This window comes from Equus przewalskii, chromosome 3 (assembly GCF_037783145.1).
Source record: "Equus przewalskii isolate Varuska chromosome 3, EquPr2, whole genome shotgun sequence".
In the NCBI taxonomy this organism is placed as follows: Eukaryota; Metazoa; Chordata; class Mammalia; order Perissodactyla; family Equidae; genus Equus; species Equus przewalskii.
Window position 1 is genome coordinate 2364011 of NC_091833.1, and position 23887 is coordinate 2387897.

Sequence of the window (23887 nt, forward strand, 5' to 3'; positions counted from 1 at the left end):
GGAAAGCCTGGATGCCAAACTAAGAAATTTAGATTATTTTATAGGCTACAGGGAGCCATGGAAGGTCTTTGAGAGCAGGAGTGACATGAGCTGACCTCTGTTTTAGGAAGATATCTGTGGAAGTGGAGGTGGAGGGGCCGTAAAGGAGGCAGTGGCAGTGTGCAGGCGAGAGGGGCAGTGGCCATGTGGGGAAGCCAGTGTCCCACTCCACTCTGAGCCCAAGGGCCAGCCCACAGTGACCTCACAATCACCCCCGAGACCTCCCAGCCTTTAAGACCAATATCCCAGCCGCTGGCCCAACTCCGCCCTTGAAGTTCACCCTAGAGGCCACACCCTCCCGTCTGGGTCACCCGGCCAGCAAGCAGAGGCAGACAGTCCACCAAGTGAGTGTAGGCCACCTCCTGCCCAAGGCACAAGCAAGACGCCAAAATGTCAGAGAAACCCGAGGACCCGAGGGACCCGATGCCCTCAGAGAGGAAGTCCATGTGGAGGACCGCTGAGGAGAGGCGGATGTCCGACCTCACGCGGGTGCTGGAGTGGCTGGCGCGGAGGCAGGGGAAGAAGCATCAAGGTCTCCAGGTGTGACTGCCAAGGATGCTGGGAGGAAGACTCCATCCCAGGCTGCCGCAGGGAGGGAGGGACCCCGAGTCCCGGGAAACAAAAGGCAGGAGGGTCTCCAAGCACCGGGTGAACTAGTAGAAAAGCACCGGAGGTGTGAGGGGAGGCCGCCAGTGTGGCGAGGCCGTCCTGTTGACTAACTGTCGCTTATGTGGTTACGCTCCTGCCCCAGGAGGCTGGGAGAGGGCCCTATCCTTCGCGATGGTTACATTTTAAAGGGATGGCTCCCAGGTCCTTGAGGAAAACTTTCCTGGATTTTAAAACTGGCAAGAGGCTAGGAAAACATTTACATCTCTAAGGGGCAGAGAACGAATTCACAGTGCAAGTTTTCTAAGGGAAAAGAAAAGGAAGATGACAGACCTAGAGTCAGGATGAAACCTGTCTAGTTCAGTCAAGGTGAGGGAAATGTTGAGGTCGTCTTGGTCGGTGTTCGAGAAGGACTGAGGGGCAGTAGCGTCTAGGCTTGGCAGGATGGGTCCTTCCCACTGTCCCCAGATACTCCTGTCCTCCTTAAGGCTCCAGAGTCACAGGGCACTCAGTCATCACTGCCATTATCTCCACTGGGGCTCCTACGGAGCTCCTCCTTTCTCCGCTGCATCAGAACTAGCTCTAACCCATTGGTCTTAGTCCATTTAGGCTGTCAAACCAGAACGGCACAGACTGGGTGACTTATAAACAACACAAATCTATTTCTCATAGTTCTACAGGCTTGGGAGTCCGAGATCAAGGTGCCAGCTGGCACGGTCTCTTCCTGCTTCACAGCCAGCTCCTTATCGTTGTCCCATCCGTGATGGAAGGCGCCAGGGAGCTCTCTGGAGCCTCTTCTGTAAGGGCATTAGTCCCATTCGTGGGGCTCCAGCTCATGACCTAGTCACCTCTCAAAGGCCGTACGTCCTAACACTGTCTCATTGGGAGTTAGGATTTCAACATATGAATTTTGGGGGACACAGACATTCAGTCTATAGCACCATGCTTCCCTCTTTCTCCAGGAAGTATGGCAACCAATTTTGCCTCTGTTTCCCCCAGAGTCCCCCTTACAGAGAATCAAGCCGTGCCCTTGGAAAGTGGTCTCCTCCATAGGAGATGCCACCTGACCTTGAATCCCCCGGCCCCCAGAGGAAAATGGGTGAAAAATGGCCTTACGAATGATGACGCTAACCTCTCTTAAGCATTTCCTGCGTGCTGGGCCCTGTGCTCAGCCCTGCAGTGAGGTCCCGCGTCGACCGCTCCCCTGAGGCTGCAAGGCAGGCGCCCTTCTGAGCCCCCGCTTGAGGACCAGGAAGCTGAGGGGAAGAGAAGTAATTTGCTTGAGCTCATGGAGTTAATTAAAGCCCAAGCCAGGGCTCAAACTCCGATCTATCCAGTCCCCCAGCTCACGGCCGTGTGGGGCTGACTCCCACAGCCACCTCTGCGGTCTCTGCCTCGCCCAGGTCATCACTCGCTGCCTTTCAGGAAAGCTCCGTGCTGTTATGTGCTTCCTTATCATTTACGGTCGGATCTGGAGTGTGCATTCCATCAGAGTGCTGAGACACATCTTACACTGAGGTGCTAAGATTGACAGATAGCACCCCCACCCCCCACTTTTTGGAAGGGGTAAGGGCTTGACTGCTGGGTCGCTCAGAGCTCAGTGTCAATTACAGAAATTATATCCACATCTGCAATGAACACGTGTGGTCCCGTGGCTCCTCGCAAGGGTTATATTCCAATAATGTGCTCACAGCTTTACCTTATATGTGACTTTTATTGTAAATAATTTTGGACCCAGGGAGGGAACAAATTTAAATTGAAAATGCAGTTAAGTCTTCAAGCACTGTGATCTCTCCAAGAATCATTTGGGTGTTAAAGGAAGCTCCTGAGACAGAGGGGGACGCCCCCGGCAGGTCTCGGACTCAGGTGACTCCTGAGGAGAGGCTGAGGCTGTAGGGGGAAGGCAGGAGGAGGCACCCCTGGAGAAGCTGGCCTTAGCCTCTCTCCTCAGCCTGAAGGTTCAGCCCTGCCCCCAACTTGCACCCCATCTCCTCACTAAGCCAAACAAGACCCTGAGGTCGACCAGCGCCCCCTCCTTAGACGGCCACAAGCACGCCTTGGGCAGCTTCTCCCACACACCCGATTGGCTCCTCGAAACACTTCTTCTGCCCCACAGGATATAGCCAACATTCGTGGAAGGCTTGCACTTCCACACGGTGACTCATTTATTCCTCACAGTAACCCTGTGAGGTAGGTCCCACTCTTGTCCCCATCTTCAGATAAGAAAACAAGCCACAGAGAGAGCTGTCACGTGCCCAAGGTTGCTCGGCCACTAAACAACAGACGGGATCCCAAGCCCGGCCGCCTGACCTGGAGACCAGGCTCGGCCCTCATCTCCCCACAACCACCCACGGCACAGCGGAGGGGAGACCCAGTCCATTCGGCTTTTCCCCAAGATGCTTCAGATACTGGCCCGGGGGTCCCTGTCCCCAGACCCTGGAGCTCCCTAGTGAGCCCGTGCTCCTGCCTGCCTTCCCCGGGCAGGTGAGGCCAGGAGGGCATAGGGAAGTCCATGCAAGGCACGCACGCCAGCCCTAGACAGGCCGCGAGGAGCACGGGGCGGAGAAAGGCAGGTGAGCTGTGATGACAGCTCTGGGAAGACAGGATGGGGTGGGGGTGCGGCAAGGAGGGCATTCTGGGGACAGAGGGAGAGTCCTGGCTGGACTCAAAGACAGGGCAGCCTTCCTGTGGCTCCAGACTGGAGGCCATGGCAGGGAAGTCACAGCTAGAACTGCCACGCAGGGGCTGGGAGGAGTTCCTGCCAGGCTGGGGGTAGGCCCTGCAGGGGGGTGACAGGGAGCTAGTGATGGATTCTGAGGTGGAGAGGGACAACCAGCCTTGGGGGTTAGAACATGGTTCTGGGTGCGGTATGACATGGCCACCAGGGATGCCTGGAGGCAGAGGGACAGTGAGGGGAGGACAGGAGCACCAGAGTGGGGTGGAGGGAGGGGCAGCCCACTCAGGGGAGCGTCCCATCGCCGCTCTGGAGGCGGATGGTGGTCTGCACCCCGCGGGGCAGCCACAGCGCCCTCTTCCCTGTCCTTTCAGAAGCACAAGCCCAAGATGGCGACACCTTTTAAAGCAAGGGGGAAGGAAGAAAAGAAAGGCAAAAGCGTCCCGAAGCCCCAGGGAGGGAACCGCCAGGTGTCGTTCTCTGACCAGGTGACACAGCCGCTCGGCGTCCCGCCCGCCCCACCCGCACCCAGCTCCCCACGCTGCCGAGGGGTGCCCACCCCGCTCCTGCACACTGGCCACTTTTTAAAAATGTGTTAAGGCTCTAGGCTCCGCTCCTGCCCCAGACTAACGCTCACAGTAATCACCTGCCCCATCCAGCTCCCGCCCGACAAGCCCCCGCCGCGGGGGAAGGCGCGCGCTCCTGTACATCCTTCTCTCCGCTCCCCTCCAAGGCCACAGGGCAAAGCACCAAGAAGGAGAACTCCGCCAGGTACCGAAGGCCCTACGGAGCGGAGCCAAAGGGAAAACGCCTCAGCACAGTCCCGGGCAACTACACCAGGGACAGCGCCAGGAAATCTGGTGAGGAAAGCATCCTGGCCCCAGGACCGGGAACTGTCCCCCCTCATCCCCCACCTCTCAGAGGGACCAAGAGCTCACACCATTCTTAGGGCAGTAGCATCCACATCAACCCAGCCACTGTGGACGCAGGAGCCCTCCATGGCTCTTTAGGGATCACACTGCGAGCTGGATGTCGCCTGGACACGAGGCAAGGGGATGTCAAGGCTTGGCCCACACATGCATGTGCTCTTCTCAGAAGCCAGCATAGTGTACCCAGGTTCCTGAAGCCATTTTGGTGACATCAACCTTCTGCGTCCCAATTATCTAATTGATTTAGGTACTGTGACATTGTCAGTTACAGAAGGAACCACACCTGCTGGCCTTAAACCTGCCAGGTGTTGCTCCTCCCCAAGAAGAGGTCGGCTCAGGTTCTGCCAGATCCCAACCTCCCAAGACGGCCTGGGTTCGAGTCCTGGCTCCACACTCTGTATTGAGCTCAGAGTTGTATAATTCCTGGGCAAGTCACGCCATCTCTGGGGTCCAGTTTTCATATCTATAAAATGGGACAATAAGATGACCTACCTCATAGTACAGTTGCGGCGCGTTAGTGAGATGAGGCGTGGAAAGCACTCAGCCTGACACAGAGTGTGCTCAACACTGTCAGCGAGTGGTGACTCTGAGTAAACACGTGCTGAACTTCTCAGGAGGGCCGGACCGCGCCGTTGGAGAAACAGGTACGCTTCTTGTGCCCGGCCTCTGGGGTGGAGGGATATGGTCAAAGAGAATTCTGGAAGCGATTCCATTAACCCAAAGGAAGTGTGGGCAAGAGCCTTCAAGCAGGGGCTGCAGTTCTCCTGTACAAAGATGTCCCCATTGTGCCCAAGAAAATCTTTTCTCCTTTTCATGTAAGACACCAAAGCCAGTGTAAGCGCACTGCCGTCACACCTGTCAGATTTAAACATGACCAGCTCTACACGCAGTTCAGGGTCCTGGACTGATCATAGAATAACACTTTAGTGGAAAAACTGGTGAAATCCAAAAAGGCTCCATAATGTGCCAGTGTTAATTTCTCAGTTTTGACAAATGTACCCTGTTTATGTAAGATGTTAACGTCAGGGGAAACTGACGGAAGGGTACACGGGAGCTCCCTGCACCATCCTTGCAACTCTTCTGTAAATCTAAACTCCAAAACAAACGGTTATTTAAAAAAGCAAAGCTAGATGGACTTATGCCCTGCAGGAAGCCCCACAACTCTCTCCAGTTTCCTGTGACTCTAGAGTCACATCTGGCTCCAAAGTCCTGGTCTGCTGGGACCCTGAGCATCTGTAGGTCTCACATCGCTTTCTACACTGTTCCTTTCTCCCCGCCCCTGCCAACCAGACACAGAGCATGCTTCCTTCGCTTCTCCCCACACCTCTCACACGAAGCCTGTGTACGCAGACTCTACTGAAGGGTGGGGGCAGCAAAGAGAAAGAATCACATCCAGAGTCATACAGCAAACAAATCAGAAATCGATTATGAGCCCGTCTTGTTCTTCAAAGTCCTTGTCCCCTGCCGCCAGGAGACCCCCACATTTCCCTGCAGGGGCAGCCTCCAGATGTCTTGCTCAAATCCAGGACCCAGGCCAGAGTGAGCCCAGCCAGGCACCCAGGGCACAGGATTTAAAGGAGGCACTCAGGCTCAGGTGTCGACACTGTACTTGGGTGAGCCTGACGGCCAGCACCTCCTTAAATCTGTCCCCGGGCACCTCCTTGTCTCACTCTAGTCCTGGTCCTCCCACTCCCCCTCTTCCTCTCCTCTCCTCTCCTCCAGCCTCTGCCTTCCCCACCCCACCCATTCCCGCTGGCTTTTCACCTGGAGGGATCGCTTTGTTTCACTGTCTCCTTCCACACTCAAAGTCGTCTAGCCAGGTATTTTCCCAAACAAAGGCAGTTCCTTCCCTAAGAGAAACTCTCATACCAGTTGACTAAATAATTCTTTTCACCTCGCGCACAAGGATGCCAGCGGGCAGGCTGACTCAGCAGCCACTTGGTCCTCTGCAGTCTCCTGAGCTCCCCCAATCAAAGCCACCCTGTTGGACAGCAGTTCTCTTTCCTGATCTAACACAGCCAGTGGCCACTGGGGGGCAGCAGGTGCTCAGCGCAGCCCAAGTGCATCTGGAGCTCGGACCCCAGGAAGCCGCTGGGCGGCCAGGTGTGGCACCCAGGACTGGGGCAGGGCTGAGCCTGGACGCAGTAGGGGGAGCTTCCTGTGCAGGCTGACAGGAGGCCCAAAAGGCGTGGGGAGGATCTGGTTTGGGAGTCAAGTTTAAGATAACACAGCCCCCAGGAAGGGCATGGAGCCAGTTAAGGCTACAGCAGGAGTCCAAGAGGAGATAAGGCAGCTCGAGGAAGAGTATGCTAGACCGAGATATCAGGGTCTAGCCTCCCCCAGCCCCACTCAGCACCCGAATCACTGGCATCCTTGTCAAGAACCAGACCCCGTGGGCGTCCTGCATTCCCTGTCTGCAGAGTGAGCCCCTTCCACTCTCAACACCACAATTCTGTGTGACCTGGGGGCGACATCCCCCACCACCTCTAGGACTGGAATGTGACACTGTCTACGCAGTCACAACTCCCGCTCTTCCATGTTTTCAGTGTTGTGATGGCCACAAAATCAAAATCGGCAAAACACTGTGAGTGTCCTGAATGAATGAACTGTACTGTCTCGGGCTCCAGAACCTCAAAGCTAAAAGAAAGAACAGTGACCACTCCACTCCAGTGTTCGCTTTTCAAAGCAGACAGGCTCACTTTCAGCATCTCACTTCATTTTCACAAAAATTTCCCTTCACTCCCCTTAAATCACTGAGATGCCATCCCTGGCCCTCCACTGACTATCTTATTGCTGCATCCGGGGGCAGCAGCCTGCTGCCACACTGACACGGTGAGCGGCTCCTTTCTCTCCTTTACGGCCTCTCCCCCGTGAATCCCCCGAGGGCATCTCATCTGTGCCCCCCTTCCTTTGTCACTGCCCCCTCAGTCCCCTCTGAGGGCTCAACCCACAAGGAAGAGTGTGGAGTCCTTGTCCTCCCCCCAGCACAACGTTTAGGTGGGCCCAACCAGACCCAAGGCAGTGAGAGAAACCAGATGGTTAAGCTACAGCTGTGGTCTTGCGTCTCCTCACTTCTATGAACGAAGGATGCAGAATTTTCCAGTTTGGTGGGCTTCTTTCCCTGCTTTGTCTATTTTCCATAGGCTTCTCTGTATATTTTCCCATTTAATTTATTAACCTCATATGTTTCTAAGTCGCTACTAACCACCCTTCCTTTTTTCCCTCCTCCCATACCAAAGTTTCCCCTCGGGAATTCCCCTCTGATTAGCACTGCCATTGTCATCCCATTATACACTTTTCCTGGCTGACTCTATTCAAACATATGGCTTTACCCACCGTCTGATGATTTCAAATCTAAATCTCCAGAGAGCCCTCTCTCCTAGGCTCCCTCTACATGCCCAACTCCCAATGTTAGTGTCTACGGGCTCCACAGATCCACACGCCCCCTCGTATGCACCATCTCAGGGCCTAGCGTTGGCCCAGAGCGTGGCCCCAGTTGGAAGTCGCCTCTGCCACCACCCCTCATGACCTGTTGCCCTTCATGACCAGTTACCCCTCACAACCAGTTACTCTTCATGACCAGTTACCTCTCATGACCAGTTGCCCCTCGTGACCAGTTACTCCTTACAACAAGTTGCCCCTCACGACCAGTTGCCCCTCATAACCAGTTACTCATCATGACCAGTTACTCCTCATGAGCTGTTACCCCTCATGACCAGTTGCCCCTAATGACCAGTTTCCCCCATGACCAGTTACTCCTCATGAGCTGTTACCCCTCACAACCAGTTGCCCCTAATGACCAGTTGCCCCCATGACCAGCTACCCTTCATGACCAGTTACCCCTCATAACCAGCTACCCTTTGTGACCAGTTACGCCTCATCACCAGTTACCATTCATGACCAGTTACTGGGTCCTGGAGACAGCACCATCTTTGTGTCTTTCATCTCTTTCCCTTCCTCTCCATTTCCACTCCTATTATTTTAGTTTATTCCCAATCTTCCTCCACTATCAAAGGCCCCACAGCTCTCCTCCTCTTGGCTATCACGTTGGCCTGTCTAACTTGTTTGTGTCTTTTTATTTAAACTGAATTTTTAGGCAGCAGATGATTGAGTCTTGATTTTTAAATCCACTCTGGCAATTTCAACCTTCTCCTTTGGATGGTTAGACCATTGACACAGAATATGATCACTGAGGTGGTTGAGTTTAAACCTGTTAGTTTCTAACTTGTTTCCCTGTTCTTTGCTCCCCTTTCCTCTTTTTCTGTCCTCCTTTGGGCTGAGTGTTTTTGTGATTCAGGCTCATCTCCTTTGCTGGATTACGAGCTATAACCCCTTTGCGCCATCTCTGTGGTTGCCCAGAGTGTGCAGGATCCATCCTGGCCTTGTCCCACCTTCCTTCCTTCTCGCTTCATGTAGAACGTGAGGACCAACGAGAGCATGCTTCTACTTCTCCTGTCCCAACCTTCATGCTGCTACCACCTCACATCATATTTATTCTTACGTTATAAACCCCACAATATGTTGTTATTAATTTTACTTTAAGCAACTCTCTTTTAAAGAGATTTTTATGTTTACTCACACAGTTAACACTTTCAGGGCTCTTCATTTTTTTACACAGGCCCAGATTTCTGTCTGGATTCATTTCTTCTGCCTGAAGATTTTCCTTTAATATTTCCTATGGTGTGGGTTTGTTGGTGATAAATTCTTTCACCTTTTGTATGTCTGAAAAGGCCATTATTTCACCTTTGTTTCTGAAAGATAATTTAGCTGAGTATAGAATTCTAGATTGACAAGCTTTTTTCTCTCAGTACCTTACAGAAACACTCTTCTGTCTTCCAGCTTGCAGTGTTTCCAGTGAGAACTTGGCTGTCCTGATTAATGTTCCTCTGTGATGTATCTTTTTCCTTCTCTGAAGGTGTTTGTTTTTCTTGGGGGTTCTTTTGTTTGTTTTTTGCGTTTTTTTCACTGAGGAAGATTTGCCCTGAGCTAACATCTGCTTTTTTGTATGTGGGTCACCACCTCAGCATGGTTGTCGTGTGGTGCAGGTTCACACCCAGGAACCAAATCTGCAAACCCAGGCAGCCAAAACAGAGTGCGCCAAACTTAGCCACGAGGCTGCAGGGTGGCCCTGAAGCCTTTCTTGTTAAGCAGTTTGATTATGATCCGCCCCAGTGTCAATTGCTTCATGTTTCTTGTGTTTAGCGTTAGTTGAGATTCTTGCCTTATAGTTTCCATCAAATTTGGAATATTTTTAGCCATTATTTCTTCAAATATTTTTTTTCAGTCTCCACTCTCTCCCTTCTCTTTCGGGCACTGCAATTACACATATTTGAAGTCCCACAGCTCACTGGGGGTTTTTTCCCCCAATTTTTCTCTTTGTGTTTCATTTTAGATAGTTGCTGTTGCTCTGTCTTCAAATTCACTAGTCTTTTCTGCAATGCCTAGTCAGCTGTTGATCCCATCCAATGTGTTTCTCACTTCAGGCAGCGTAGTTTCATCTCTAGAACTTCAGTTTGGGTGACTTTTAGTCTTCTGTGACTCTCCTTAACAGGCTCAAGCCTTGTTGAGCACACAGAGTATATTCACAATGCTCTTTGAGTGGTCGTGGCTACCAGTGCTGTGTCGTTCCCTCTCTTGCATGTGCTAATTAGTCCTCAGCAGAGAGGAGCCTTTGGAGAGTTCCTGAGAGCTCCATGCCACTCTCTCCTGGCTCTCTGCCCTGTGACTTCCAGCTGCCCTGGCCCATCTAAATGGTCTGCTCTCCTTCCCAGCTCAGGGCCACCACCAGGCTCTGCCCACCCTTCCCTCACCCATGCCACTGCCTGGAAGCCTTTTCCAGCCATTGGCGGGGCCATCATGGGCTCACCTCACTTGTCCGCCTCTCAAGGCTCACTGCCCTTGTTGCCTGTTATCCAATGTCTGAAAACTGCTGTTTTCAGGCCCCACTCTTTGACTGCTCAAGGTGAAAGGATAAATGCAGCCCCTATTATGCCATCTGGGCTGAAAGCAGAAGTCTCAGATCGGCCTTTCCAAAACCTAAACCTGATCGAATGTGATGGCAAGTCACTGAAAAATTTTAAGAAGGAAGCTACCAAGTTGGATTTTAATTTCAAAAAGGTCACTCTGACTATGGCCAGTAAAAGATCCTGGGAAAGCATTTGGAATGTATTTCCAAAGCAAATCTTGACAAAGTCTGTGCAGCTAGACGGAAATGGGAGTTCCTTCGGCTTTCTCTCCCTGGCCACCTACGCCTAGGGCATTCTGTTGATGCCAGGGCAAGGGTGCATTCCTAACACTGAGGGCTGGAGGGCAATCACCCCCTCCGTCTCCATGAGTACAGAGTCAGTCCTGGAGTCCCAAACACAGCCCACCAGAAATCTAACCTCTCTGTTCAGCCACAAACTCAGGAATGGGGGGCTTTTTTGTCCAAGATGGTAGCCAGGACAGGCTCCCAGACAAAGGCACTGACAACCTGGGTTCACATCTTCCTGGACCCACTACTAATTAGCTATGAGATCTTGGGCACATGACTAAATCTTTCTGATCCTCAACTTTTTCACTTTTTAAATGGACATGACACGGTTGCGAGACTGTAGTGCCCCCTCCCTAGAAAGCCCCTTGCACACTGCCTGGCACACAACTCACTCAACAGATGTTAGCTGACATGTATAGTTATCATCACCATTTACACTGCTATTCTTTCCTACGTGAGCCCTGCCTTGACCCCGAAGAGGATCAGATGCCTCAGGAGAGCCTACGGCCCTCTCCCCAAGGGATTTCCCATTTGTGTCAAGATGTGCAGCTCGTGATTTTTCTGAAACATAGCATCAATTTCCACCATGCACAAACAGGGACTGCTAAAGCCATCTGACCCTATCACCCTATTAGGGGCCAGCTGTCAGTTCAGAACAACATACTGGACATAAAGACTCCCAATTAAGGGGCCAGTCCAGTGGTGTAGCGGTTAAGTTCGCACTCTCCACTTTGGTGGCCCAGAGTTTGGGGGTTCGGATCCCAGGCACAGACCTACATACCACCCCTCAAACCATGCTGTGGCAGTATACCACATACAAAACAGAGGATGATTGGCAACAGATATTAGCTCAGGGTCAATCTTCCTCACCAAAAAAAAAAAAAAAAAATCCCAATTAAGCCGCTAACTCATGAGACCTGGGCAAGTCACAGCCTCTCTCCAGGCTGCTGTCCCTCCATTTATGTAACTGTAGGAGCTCTAGACTCATTCTCCCTGACTTATTCTGGTAAAATTCCCAAACTTTATTGATGAAAGCTTGCAAGCTTACAGGAAGCACAATTTACTTACAAAGGAAAAAGACACTAGAATCAACCTGGAAGTGAAATGGCACCTACCGACTGCCAAGAGTGAAGACCTACAATTGCATAATCCTGTCCCGAGCCCACACGTAAGTCACTGTCATAAGGAATAAACGATACTTGCAGATTTAGAAATACTGAAGGACTTTCTCAGCCATGTGTCCCTTCATCTGCAGAAAATGGTCTAGAAGAGAGCAGAGGCACCAAATATGGAAACGATTGGTTTATAATCAAAATCTAGATACACACTTAATACAAGGTAATATAGAAAGATTGAAAATAAAAGGATAGGCAAAGAGATAAGAAATGCCAGCAGATGAGGTGGAATTAAGGCTGTAAGCAACAGAGAGGGTAAAAGAGGGATATTTTAAAACAGTAAAGAGAATAAATAATAACCATAAACCTACACGCACCAAAAAATATAGCAGCTAAACAGATAAATGTTTAGAAAAGCAAGCAGAACCTGATTAAAATATAGTTACAATGGGATATTTTAATACACTTCTTTCAGAACCAAATAGATAGATTAAATAGAAAATAATAGGAAGTACATAGACGAACCTATCAATGCAATTAACAAACAATAACATTATAATTGAATAGAGAACAGACATTTTTATATCACCAAAGAACATTTACAAAAATAATCAATGTAGCCCCACAAAGAAAACAGAAACACTCAAAAAAATAAATATTTTAGGATCATCTACATTATCCTAAAGTAATAATTAGAAATAAAATTAAAAGATACCCCCAACTTAACAGTCGAACATTAAGAAACATGCTCCTAAAATACCCTTATAGCAAAGAAAAAACTAATGAAAACAAGCCTGTTTCATACCAAACCTATGGGATGAAGGCAAAATCTATGCTCAGAAGAAAATTTACAGTAAGAACTAAAAGTAATGGTTCCTGTCTTTATAAAACAAAAAATTAAAAAAGAAGACTTTTATTAACTTATAAGAATAGAAGTAATTAATATGATGAAGCAAGAATTAATACACTAAATACCAGCTGAGATTAAAGAAATACAAGATAAAAAATAGTTAAAAGGATACATTCGAAGCCAGCCTTTTGAAAAAGCAGGCCGCGCCCACACGTGCTGCGCTCCATCTGCGCACACTGCAAGGCCCGAGAGGGGCCTCCACCCGGCCAGCCCCAGTTCTAGAGGCTGCGATTCAGGGATCCCCATCTATTCCAGCTCCCAAGGGGAAACTCCATGTCAGACAGGGCCCACTGAGGCCGGAGGAAGCGACAGACAATGTGAAGTTATCATGAGCCTTGTTAAAAAGGAGAGTAAAAACATATAAGATTTTGTATGAGAAAGGACAAGCAAGCAAAGAGAAGAAATACATCAACTGAATTGTAATACAATACTACATGCATCTCTATACAATAAATTTGAAAACCCAGCAGAAATGAAAAATTTCCTATCATACTATAAATTATCAAAATTGATACAATAAGGAGCACTGAAAAAGGCACCAGGACGAAAGGTTTCACACCAGGTTCTATCTAACCTTTAAAGAGCAAATAATCCCAATGTTACTTAACTACTGCAGACCATTTAAAATCTAGACACTTCTACACTAATTTAACAAGCTATCATAACGTTGATGATAATATATTATACAAAAACGTAGGCCAATCTTACAATAATATGGATGCAAAAATATTAAAAATTTTAGCAAATAGACTTAATGTATAAAAATATATCAAATATGTTAATGTATGAAATGAATAATACACCATGACCAAGTGGGATTTATTGCAGTAGGTTAGGAATGGTTTGGTTATCAATATCAGGATAATTTATTACATCAATAAAATAAAGGAAGAACCATATGATCATATCAGTAGATGATGGGAAAGCAATAAATAGAACCAAGCCATTGTTACTAATAAAACCTCCATGTAAACTAGGGGTGAAGCTGCTGAATATTGTAAAACATTTACCCAAAATAGTGATAAGCATCATTCTACATGATGAAATGCTAGAATCATTTTAATTAAAATCAGAAACAAAATGAAGCATGACTGCATCATTGTCATATTATTTTGTGTGTGTGTGATGAAGATTGTCCCCGAGCTAACGTCTGTGCCCACCTTCCTCTATTTTGTGTGGGCCGCCGCCTCAGCATGGTTTGACAAGCAGTGCTAGGTCTGCGCCCAGGATCCGAACCTGCGAACCCCCAGCTGCCAAAGTGGAGCGTGTGAACTTACCCACTCGGCACCGGCCGGCCCTGCGTTATCATTATTGACATCGTTTTGGAGAGTCTGTCAAATGCATTATGTCAAGAAGAGCATATAATTTTCATAAATATTAGAAGGAAGATATTTTCATTTTTCCCCTGATATGATTGCATATCTGCAAAACTCAAGAAATTCTAGTCAAAGATTAATAAAATTTGGTATGGTTGTTGGTGTGCTAGAAAAACGTATTTTTTAAAATGATAATCTTTTCTCTGTACTGACCATACCAGTTATAAATGCCTATCCATGCTGTTCTTTCTGCCTGCAATACTTTTCTCCCTTTTTCATCTGAAAAACTATTTGTCCTTGAAAAACCTAGCTCAGGGCTAGCCCTGAGGCCTAGTGGTTAAGTTCCACGCACTCGCTTCAGGAGCCTGGGTTCACCGGTTTGGATCTTCGGTGTGGACCTATGCCACTTATCAGCCACGCTGTGGCAACATCCCACGTACAAAATAGAGGAAGACTGGCACAGATGTTAGCTCAGGGCAAATCTTCCTCAGCAAAAAAAAACAAAACAAAACAGAAACCCCAGGTCAAAGTTGATCTCCTCTACCCCCTCTAGGCTAAAGTTCCCTTTAGGTGAACTCCCTCTGAAGAGGCAGAGAAGATAATATTGAGAAAAGGAAATAAAGGAAAGGAGGGAGGAGGAGGGAGTTGGGAAGAAAGGAGGGAGGGAAAGATGATTAAGGATTCAACAAACGCTGAGAAGGAGAACCTACAGAAGCCTTGAAAAGACCCCATATCTCAGAACAGTATTGTCTGACGCCCATGCAGTCTTCCAGACCTCATCACCTTCCTGGGTACCCCACCCCTCACCTCCACCAGGATCTAAATCCCTGGTGACATCTGTCCAATTTCAGACCTAGACATCAAGGATGCAATCGCCCTGGAGTCCACTCAGCGGTCAATGCCGTACCGTCGCCAAAGCATTGCAGAACCCACGTTGCCGGACACTATCTTTGGCCAGCGGAGGTCAACCCTCCTGAGAGACTGGGTAGTCAAGGCACCCGACAGCTCCTATGAGCGCAAGCTGAAGAGCCTCATGGAGAAGGGCACCGAGCCCAAGATAGAGATGGTGAAAATGCTGAAACCAGAGGAGGTGCTGAGCTGCCGGTGAGCAGTCCTGAGGGGCGGGCGGGGTGTCCCGAGACAAGGAGCTTTGCTCGCTACCGTCTGCGGCTCAGACACGGGGGGGCCTGGGGGCCAGGCCTGGGGACCGGGGAGGGTGGCCGCAGAGCGGGTGGCCTCTGCCTCTGAGGCCCGGAGGGCTGCTCCAGGGCTGCAGCTGTGGGGCTTCCAAGCAGTCTTGCCCGCTCATGGGCCCTCTCTGGGATGGACACGACATGCGGCTGCTGCTATTTCGATGCCACAACTGTGGACACTTACACAACCCTTCCAATATTTCAAACTTTGTTTCACAATAGGAACCATGAATATCATTCAGGAAGGAATTGGCCTTGTTTTAACAGGAAGTTTCCTTAACAGATCACTTACACAATGGTCCTGAATTGCTGGTGAGAGAAGCCCCATCCCCAGGGACTCCCCGTGTGTGTCTGGGGCTTGACTCCCAAAGGGACCCTGAGCAAAGTGTGATGCCGTTTTGAATTTACTGCTCTTACCAAAGGCCTCCCTTCTTTCTTGTTCTGTGTCTTATTTATCAGGACCTGCTAGTTTTCAGCAACACCAAACAGCTTGGTTTCCACCCCAAAACCCAAGCACCCCTCCCTAGCCCAATGTTATCCTTGATGTGTAAATATGTAACTGACAAGGTTCAGAAACTTCGTAGAGAAGAGAACGGGACTGAGAATGATGTCGTTGTCCTTGTAGAGGTGACAGCAGTGAGCTCACCTGCAATGTAAGAGAGCCTCAGACGCCTGGCGTCCGATCGGCCCATCACGGAGTCCCGCTCTGCTCCCTGGCTGGCTGAGAGAAGGATGGGTGGAGTGGGCTGACTGGCTGACGGGTGGACGGGCAGTCTCCCCGGGCGAGGGGAGCTCCTTGCTCTTGCTGCTTCCGTGGCTGGAAGACTTTCACTCTAGCTTTCAGATTTGATGGAGGGTTCTAGTTGACTCTGGCCAATAGACAGCCTAGCTGAGCTCCACAGTGGAAAGAGGAGAGATTTCGACAGGGCCCCGACCCTCCAAGGAGGGAGACAGGCTATTTGGAGAGATGGCATCCGACAAGCCATTAGGAAAACATCCAAGGAAAGGATGAAATTGTCCGGAATGGGATCTTAGTGAGTGCCCACACATACATATATGTGAGACCCTCTAGGGCTGGGCTGGTCAGGGAGCAAAGCTGGAGCTGTCCAGCTGTGGGGCTGGCGAGCAGGGTCTGAGCTGACTGTAGAAACAGGTAAGTTCTGGGCAGATCTTGAAGGAGAAGGGAAGCCATCCCCAATGGGTAGGAAACCCAGGTTATAGCAACATGCAGCCCCTCCGCCATTATCTGTAGCAAAGTAACCAACCAGCAGGTGGCCTGCGTAGGGGCCTACCTACCTCCTTATCCTAAAGCTGGACCAAGGTCAAGGTTGATGGTAGAATAAGGAGCCCATCGGATATGACGGCAGAGGCGTGCACTCTGCCACACAGTAGAGACGGGATCTGTTCCTTTCTTCAATGTAAGGCAGAATTGTGGGGCTTTAGCTAATATTTCAAACCAATGACCTAATTTTTTAATTTTTTGGATATTATTAAAAGAAAATACTCATCTCTATTCTTACAACTTTGCTCAGCTTTTATTTCCACTGTCCTGTATTTCTCCCAGCCCTCAGCATCACTCAGATTACACGCACATCGCAGCAAGGAGAGGAAGACCTGGCAGTTTGCAGCCTGGTTTTTTCTGCCACTCAGCATAACGTCATGGCCACATTGCACCTCCTTCCTAGTGACGTTTAATGCTAGCAGAAGAGTCACTGAAAGGGATGTTCCATTATGTGTTTAATCGTTCCTCTGTTGATGGCATTTCTTATTTCCCTGTTGTTGATAACCCCAAAATGAACACTTTCATTTATACAGCTTTTCTTTCCATTGACTTCTCTTTTTGCAATAAGTTGAGGGCCTGAGTGGAGTTACTGAACTAAAGATAATAAACTTTTTTGGGGATGCTCGGGCGGTGTTTGATGTATATGTTGCCAAATTAATATCCAAAGAAGTTATATCAATAAGAACTCCCACTTGAGCCAGCCCTGATGGGCTAGTGGTTAAAGCTCAGTGTGCTCCACTTCGGCCGTCTGGGCTCGGTTCCTGGGCGCAGAACCACACCACTCATCTGTCAACAGCCATGCTGTGGCAGCAGCCACATAGAGGAATAGAGAACTTACAACCATACGCAACTATGTACTGGGGCTGTGGGGGGGCGGGGAGGAGGGAGGAGGGAGGTTGACGACAGATGTCAGGGTAGGGTGAATCCTCCCCTGCAAAAACACGAAAAACGCTCCCACCAACTGTGTGGGTGTCCCACTCTCTTATAAGATCTCTGTCAGCTCCAGAAATGTCTGGAGAGCTGGTCCTCGTCAGAGATCCTACACTGCCACTGCCACGATCTAAGCTCTTTTCCACAAAGTTCAGCGCTCGGTGACCCCGCCCTGGGCTGACCTCTGTCTTTCTGGTGCAGGTACCTGAGACTGTCCAAGAACAACATCCGCACCTTGCTCAAGCTGTGCAAGGACGCGGGGATGAACGTGGACATCCACCCCCACATGGTGGAAGGAGAGATCAACGCGAAAATGGTCTTCTCCCAAAACCGCAACGTCGCCCTCTGAGGAGCTCCTCTCCCGGCACCTCTGGCTCCCTCTGCCCTGGGACTCGGCCCCCAGAGCCGTCCTCTGGCGTGCCACACCAGGCCCTTCACACCTGGCGCGTCCCTTGTAGACAACAGTGATCATAAAACATGGCAGACCGCATCCATCATTGTGGTAACATAGTGTTTGCCCAAATCATCCGAGCCAGAACCAACGTGGGAGAAACTCCGGGCTTTCTCCCCCACAAAACACCACGCCTTAGAAAGGGCTTGGCAGGAAGAAGGTCTTAGGGAGAGGGGAGAAAATGGAGGCCCAGGGTCCCAGAGGGACTTCGGGAGGGCCGAAGGGTTGGAGGGCTGGCTGGGGACGCACGCACCACAGGTTTTGCACGCTACCCCACCTCCCACCGGTGCGGGATGCAGATCTGTGTGGAACTGGCCCTCTTGCGTGTAGGGCGGGAGCTGATGGGGAGTGGGAGACGGAGGCCTCTGTCAGCACACGGAAACAACTCGCTTGAAGAAAAGCAGCCACAGAGGGCAACGAACTTGCTCGAGTCGCACAGATGAGCAGTGGCAGGGCTGAGATGAGAACAGTGTCCTCACCTTAGTCTCCCATTCTGCCTTCTTGCATGATGGAGACTCCCGCAAATCCCGCAGGACTGTTCAGAGACGCTGCCTCCCCGTCCTGGAGCAACCGCCAGCTGAGGTTACAAGCCCTTCTGGTCCCTGCAAGCTTTTCAAGTACATTCAAATCCCAAATGCCCCACTTGCTAGCTGTGTGACTTCTGGCAAATTACTTTATCTCTCTGTGCCTTTGTTTCCTCATCTGTAAAATGGGGCTAATAATAGAGCCTGCTGATCAGGGATGCTGTGAAGAAGAAATGAGAGCTTGCACAGAAGCATGAAGCAAAGACGTAGATGCAGAAGAGATCAATGAACATGTGAGCTGTTCCCTTAGTCCCCTGGGTGGACAAGGAGCAGACTTCCCAGCCCCCAGCTCTCCCAGAAGGGATCCCCAGAACTGACGATGTCATTGTTGAATCAAACCCTGTTGAAAAGCTGCTGATTCCACACCCAGGGCCCCTCATGGTAAACCTCCAAATCAAATGGTTCCTGAGCTCCGAGGAGCTAGTGCCCACCCCCAGGGCGGAACCACGGTGGGCAGCCACGGCTCCAGTGGGCCCAGCTGGCCAGTTTCACTTTCTGCCTCCAGACACTAGAAGGGCGAGATTTTCCCCTCATAAGCTTTTCGAATTTCCACGCTCCACCTCCAGGCTCCAAAGGGCCCCTTGGAGGGGGTGGTGCTCTCCACTGGGTCGCTGCCCTTGGGAGTCAGAGTGCAGTCACAGAGAGTTCCGGAGCCCTCTCTCACCCACCGCCAGTGGCACCAGTGCCCAGTGCGCGCAGGCAGAGCCCGCAGAGGAGCCGGCGGTCAGAGCGGTGCGCCTGGACCCGGCACCGCGGCGCACCCCGTGCCCAGCTCCAGGGCCGGCTGCAGGCAACGCAGCTAGCGCCTGTCCCTGCGGGAGAACTCACTCTTCCAAAAGGGGAAGGAAAGGTGTTTTCCGAGCATCCCCAAATGTCAGCACTTTCAAACCCCAAATCTAACGTCATCCTCCAAGGCCTTCGCTTCATATTGCTGCTCAGGGGTCAGGATGAGGGAGCGCCCGGCCGTCCTGCACAGCGGCTCGCCTTCGGGCTGCCTGCTCTGACTCTCTCGCGCTGCGTTTTGAACCCATTTTCTCCCATTTGAGCCACTGTGGAAGGCGAGAAGAAGACAGTCTTCTCTGTCTAATAAATATTCGGATTCAGGGAGGATGAGGAATAGGAACGAATGAACAGATAAAATGGCCCTGAAAGCTGAACGTCGGATACGTTAGCAGCAGCAGCGGTGCGACAGGACAGTGACCATGGAGAATTTCCGTGTCCAGACTGCTTTCCCACAGTTTTTTGTCACGCAGTTCAGCTTGATCATTCTCCAGTGTCTGCATCATAGCCCTCTTTAAAAGGCAGTGGCAAAGGATGGATCCAGCCCAGCCTTCTAAGAAGGCAAGGGACCAAAGTCGGGATTCCTTTCTGGTAACAAGGAGGGACCTCGAGGCGACATGCAGATTACATTTATCTGTTTTCTTCCCCCACGCCAACTGTGTTATATGGCAGGCATGCTGTATTCCCCTCGTGGCCCACCAAGACCCCTGGGTCCTTTCCTGCAGGGCTGGAGTCGTACAGCAGCTTTTCCTCCACGACTCATTCGGGGGCCCATATGCCAGACGGTGTCAGGGAGAGGGAAACCCAGCCCCTCTGATGTCACAGAGGAGCAGGGGAGGTGCCAGTGTTCTGACCTCTAATCTGGAGCCCTCCTCACTCCTGGAGTGGTCAGGGCGATGGCAAGCAGAAGAATGTCTGTGAGTCTAACACCCAGCGCTCTCTCCAGCGCTGCCCAGGGCCACATTCTCGCCAGCCTTTCGCAGGTCTGGATCCCCAACAGCCGGGGAGAGAGCCTGTCTTGCGATCGTCTGGTCCATTGGCTTCTGATCTTATCCATTCCCTCATCCACCACATGTTCACTGAGCCCCACGGGGCCCTGCGGTGGCGCCAGCGACACAGCAGCTAAGCAGACCAGGTCTGCCCGCACAGGGCACGCGGTCCTGCAGATGGGGTACCCAGTTACTCCACGGCACGGGGTGCCTCAGGGGGGCCGGCGAGGAGGACTCTGACCACGAGGGGGTGGGGGAGAGAGGGAAAATCTTCTTGGAGGACAAGCCTTCTAAGGGAAGACTTTGAAGAATAAATAAACCAGGGTTTGTATGTGGGAGGGCAGGGTAGGCCAAGGGAAGACTGTGGGCAAAGGCTCAGAGGCCGGGGACAGCGCGGCGTGCCGGGGAACCTTCAGGTTGTTCTGTCCATGTGGAAAGGAGACCCAACAGAGCAGGGCAGGTGATCAGACACTTTCAAAGGGCTCCAAGGTTGTTTTCCTTTGTGGTGATCATTCATTCATTTAGCAGATATTTGTTGAGCACTTACTCTATGCCAGGAACTGTTACAGCTCCTGGGGACACGGCAGAGAACAGACACACACTATTCTCACCTTCACGGGCTTACATTCTACTGGGGAGACCAATATGCCCACAACAAAAATAATTTTAGCAACTGATGAGAAAATAAAATGATGGCATGAAGGGAGGGGCTGGGCAGGGGGTCGGGGCGGCTGCGGCCCCAGCGGTCGGGGAAGGCTCACTGAGGAAACACGAAGTGAACATGAGGAGGGGACACGGCCGTGCGCGGGTCCAGGGGGCACCGCCCCAGCAGAGGGGACAGTGACAGCAAGGGCCTGGGACCAAGGGGTCCTGGGGGCTGAAGCAGAGTGAGGAAGGAGGGTCGGGGGATTGTCCGGCCCTGCAGACGATGGGCTGGGGCTGGGAGCTCCTTCGAGCAGCAGCAGGAGACAAGCAGAGGGCGACAACCGCTCCCCTGGCTTCTGGAGCAGAAAATACTGTGAGAAGAAGGGATAGCTGGTGACAGTTTAAGGAGGTATAGCAGTTAGCTACGTCTCTGGAACAAATTACCCCAAAACATAGCTTAAACAGTATAACTCCTCAGCTCCACAGGTCTTCTGAACAGCCCTTCTGATCTAGGCTGGGTGCATGGGTTAGCTGAGGATTGGCTGGTCCAGGACGGCCTGGACCGGGATGCTGGTCTCTGCTCCATGCATATCATCTTCTACAGGCAGCCTGGGCATGTGCTCACGGTGGTGGCAGGGTTCCAAGACAGGTGCGAGGCCTAGGCTCAGAACTGGCACACTGTCACCTCATTGGAGTCTATAGTGGCCAAAGCAAGTCCCAAGGTCAGCTCAGATTAGGGGGTGGAGAAATAGACTTCACTTATAGAAGGAAGGAGCTGCTGAGTCACATTGCAAAGAGCCTGGATGCAGGAAAGAGTAAAAGATTGCAGCCATTTTTGCAATCAACCTACCACAAGAGGCTGTCATGTAGTTCAAGAAAGAGGAGTTGAAGGCTTAAAATAGTGCAATCGTGGTGGAAACAAATAATTGCAAATACATTTTGGAGGTAGAGCTGATAGAATTTGTCGCTGGATTGATCTGGGAACGAGGGAGAGGACTCAAGGATGACCCTTGAGTTGTCCTTTGGCCAGAGTGACTCTTGGGTGTGCCCAAAGTGAGGTGGGAGGAGAAAGAGAGAGGAAGTCAGGATCCAGGAACTCAGTTGGGGCTGGTGAGACGGGAGATGCCGTCAGCATCCATGATGCTGGCCCAGTGTCATGAGGAGCCGGTGTCAAGCAGGAAAGTGACATGGTGGAGGGCAGACTGGAAGGCAAGGCCAGAGAGGGGCTGTACTGGTTTCTTGGAGCCACTGGAACAAAGGACCATAGACAGGGCGGCTGAAAAACCACAGTCATGTATTGTCTCACAGCTCTAGAGGCTGCAAGCCCAAAATCAAGCTGCCGGCAGCACCATGTTCCTTCCGAAGCCTCTAGAGAAGGCCCTTCCCCACCTCTTCCAGCTTCTGGTGGCCCCAGGCTTTCCTCGGCGTGTGGCAGTGTCACTCCAATGTCGCCTCTGTCTCCATGTGACTGTCTTCTCCCTGTTCTCTGCCTCTTCTTATAGGGACACCAGTCAGAGTGAATTAGGGCCACCTTAATGAGCTCATACTAGTATAATTATATCTGCAAAGCTTCTATTTCCAAATAAGGCCACACTCCCAGGTACAGGGGAGTAAGACTTCAACATAGCCTTTTGGGGACCCAATTTAATCCATAACACAGAGAGACCAAGGTGAGGAGGTGGAGGCCCAGAGCGGGCAGAGCTCCCCCAGGCCCCTGGGCTCACGGCACAGCTGGCACTGAAACCCACACGCCTGATGCCCTCCCTGCCCTGCCCTCCCAGTCACCCCCTGCCGTCCACAGTGCCCATCCCGCCCAGTGAACGAGCCAGAGGTTAGGCCTCAGGCTGGTGGCCCCAAGAGGCAGAGCCATCACACCCACCTCTGCTGGAACATGGAGAGCAGGGCCTCCGGGACACTCTCCTCTGTGCCCCTGAAGCCCTGGTTCCCAGACTTGCTCATCAACACACGATCCCTTTCCACAAAGCAAAGTAATCTAAGCAAGAGGTCAGCCGCAGCCCCTACTTTGCACTCCCAGACCCTCAAGGGGAGCACTGCTGTGGGAAGCCCGCCTCTCAGACCCCAGATGCTCCTACAGAGCCAGCGTGTAGGCTTCCACAGGGTCAGCATGGACTGGAAAAGGGAGGGGAAATGAATGCAGGGAGGAGAGTGTGCCCCGCCCCAGCTGCTAGGGCCACGTGGGCGCTCTCTGGGCCCAGAGGGCTTTCGTGTGTGGGCCCCACACACACAAGGAGCCTCTGATCCAGCTGCCTGGCATTCTGGCCAAATGAGTCCACCGTGAACCCCAACATTCACAGATCCTGTTGAGAAAGGAAAGTTGGTCAGCAACCCCAAGCCAGGGTCCACCAGCAGACAGCACCCCGTGTGCAAGGACTTCATCAGCTCCGAAGGCACCTCGCGAACAGTTCTATTATGGTGCATTTTCTAAAAGAGTTATCACTCGATACAGAAACAGATATCTGTGCCAGGAACAGATTCACACAGGTACAATCCCCTGGTTTATGACGAAGGTGACACCGCAGTGCAGTTGGGGAACGATGATCTTTTCAATAAATCAGGCTGGTCAATTAAATACCCATATGGAAAAAAAATATCCACCCTCTGCCTCCCACCATATGAAAAAATCAGTTCCAGATGGATGCAGATTGCGAAAGCTTTCAGAAGGAGTATAGAAGACAATCTCCGTGACCTTGAAGGAGGTAGAAAAAGTTTTTAACAGACCACAAAAGCCCCAATAATAAAAGAAAAGATTAATATATTATACTAAAATTAAGAACTTCTCATCGAAAGACATCACCAAGACAGTGAAAAGGCAAGTGACTCAAATGGGAGGAGATATACCTGACAAAGGACTCGTATCCAGGTGACATATTGTTAACACCTACAAATCAATAAGAAAAAGGCAGGTCACTCAATAGAAAAATGGGCAAAAGGCACTTGTACAGGCATTTCACAAAAGAGGTTAGCCAGGTGACCAATAAACGTAAGAAACGTCGTTAGTCATCAGGACTGCAAATTACAAACACAAGGGCGGGGTGGCCGGTGGCCTAGTGGTTAGGTTCCCTGCTGTGCCTCAGCAGGCCACCTTTTGCCGGTTAGGCTCCCAGGCGCAGACCTTGCACTGTTCATCAAGCCATGCTGTGGCAGCATCCCACACAGAGGAATGACTTACA

The 23887-nt window shown here is 51.0% G+C and overlaps 1 protein-coding gene across 1 annotated transcript; it reads left to right on the forward strand.

The window, feature by feature from the left end:
- Positions 1-245: 245 nt before the first annotated feature.
- Positions 246-17737, forward strand: C3H16orf78 (chromosome 3 C16orf78 homolog). Its single transcript, XM_008517004.2, has 5 exons — positions 246-579; positions 3694-3807; positions 4053-4179; positions 14694-14946; positions 17449-17737. Exons 1-5 carry the CDS (start codon positions 430-432, stop codon positions 17594-17596), a joined length of 792 nt encoding a protein of 263 aa, XP_008515226.2. The 5' UTR covers positions 246-429; the 3' UTR covers positions 17597-17737.
- Positions 17738-23887: the final 6150 nt, after the last annotated feature.

Excerpts from the sequence above, each read along its gene's own strand:
- C3H16orf78 (XM_008517004.2), top strand. The coding sequence starts at position 430 with ATGTCAGAGAAACCCGAGGACCCGAGGGACCCGATGCCCTCAGAGAGG. Across the intron at positions 3,808-4,052 it reads AGGTGTCGTTCTCTGACCAG|GCCACAGGGCAAAGCACCAA; the intron begins GTGACACAGCCG and ends CTCCCCTCCAAG. Across the intron at positions 4,180-14,693 it reads GGACAGCGCCAGGAAATCTG|ACCTAGACATCAAGGATGCA; the intron begins GTGAGGAAAGCA and ends GTCCAATTTCAG.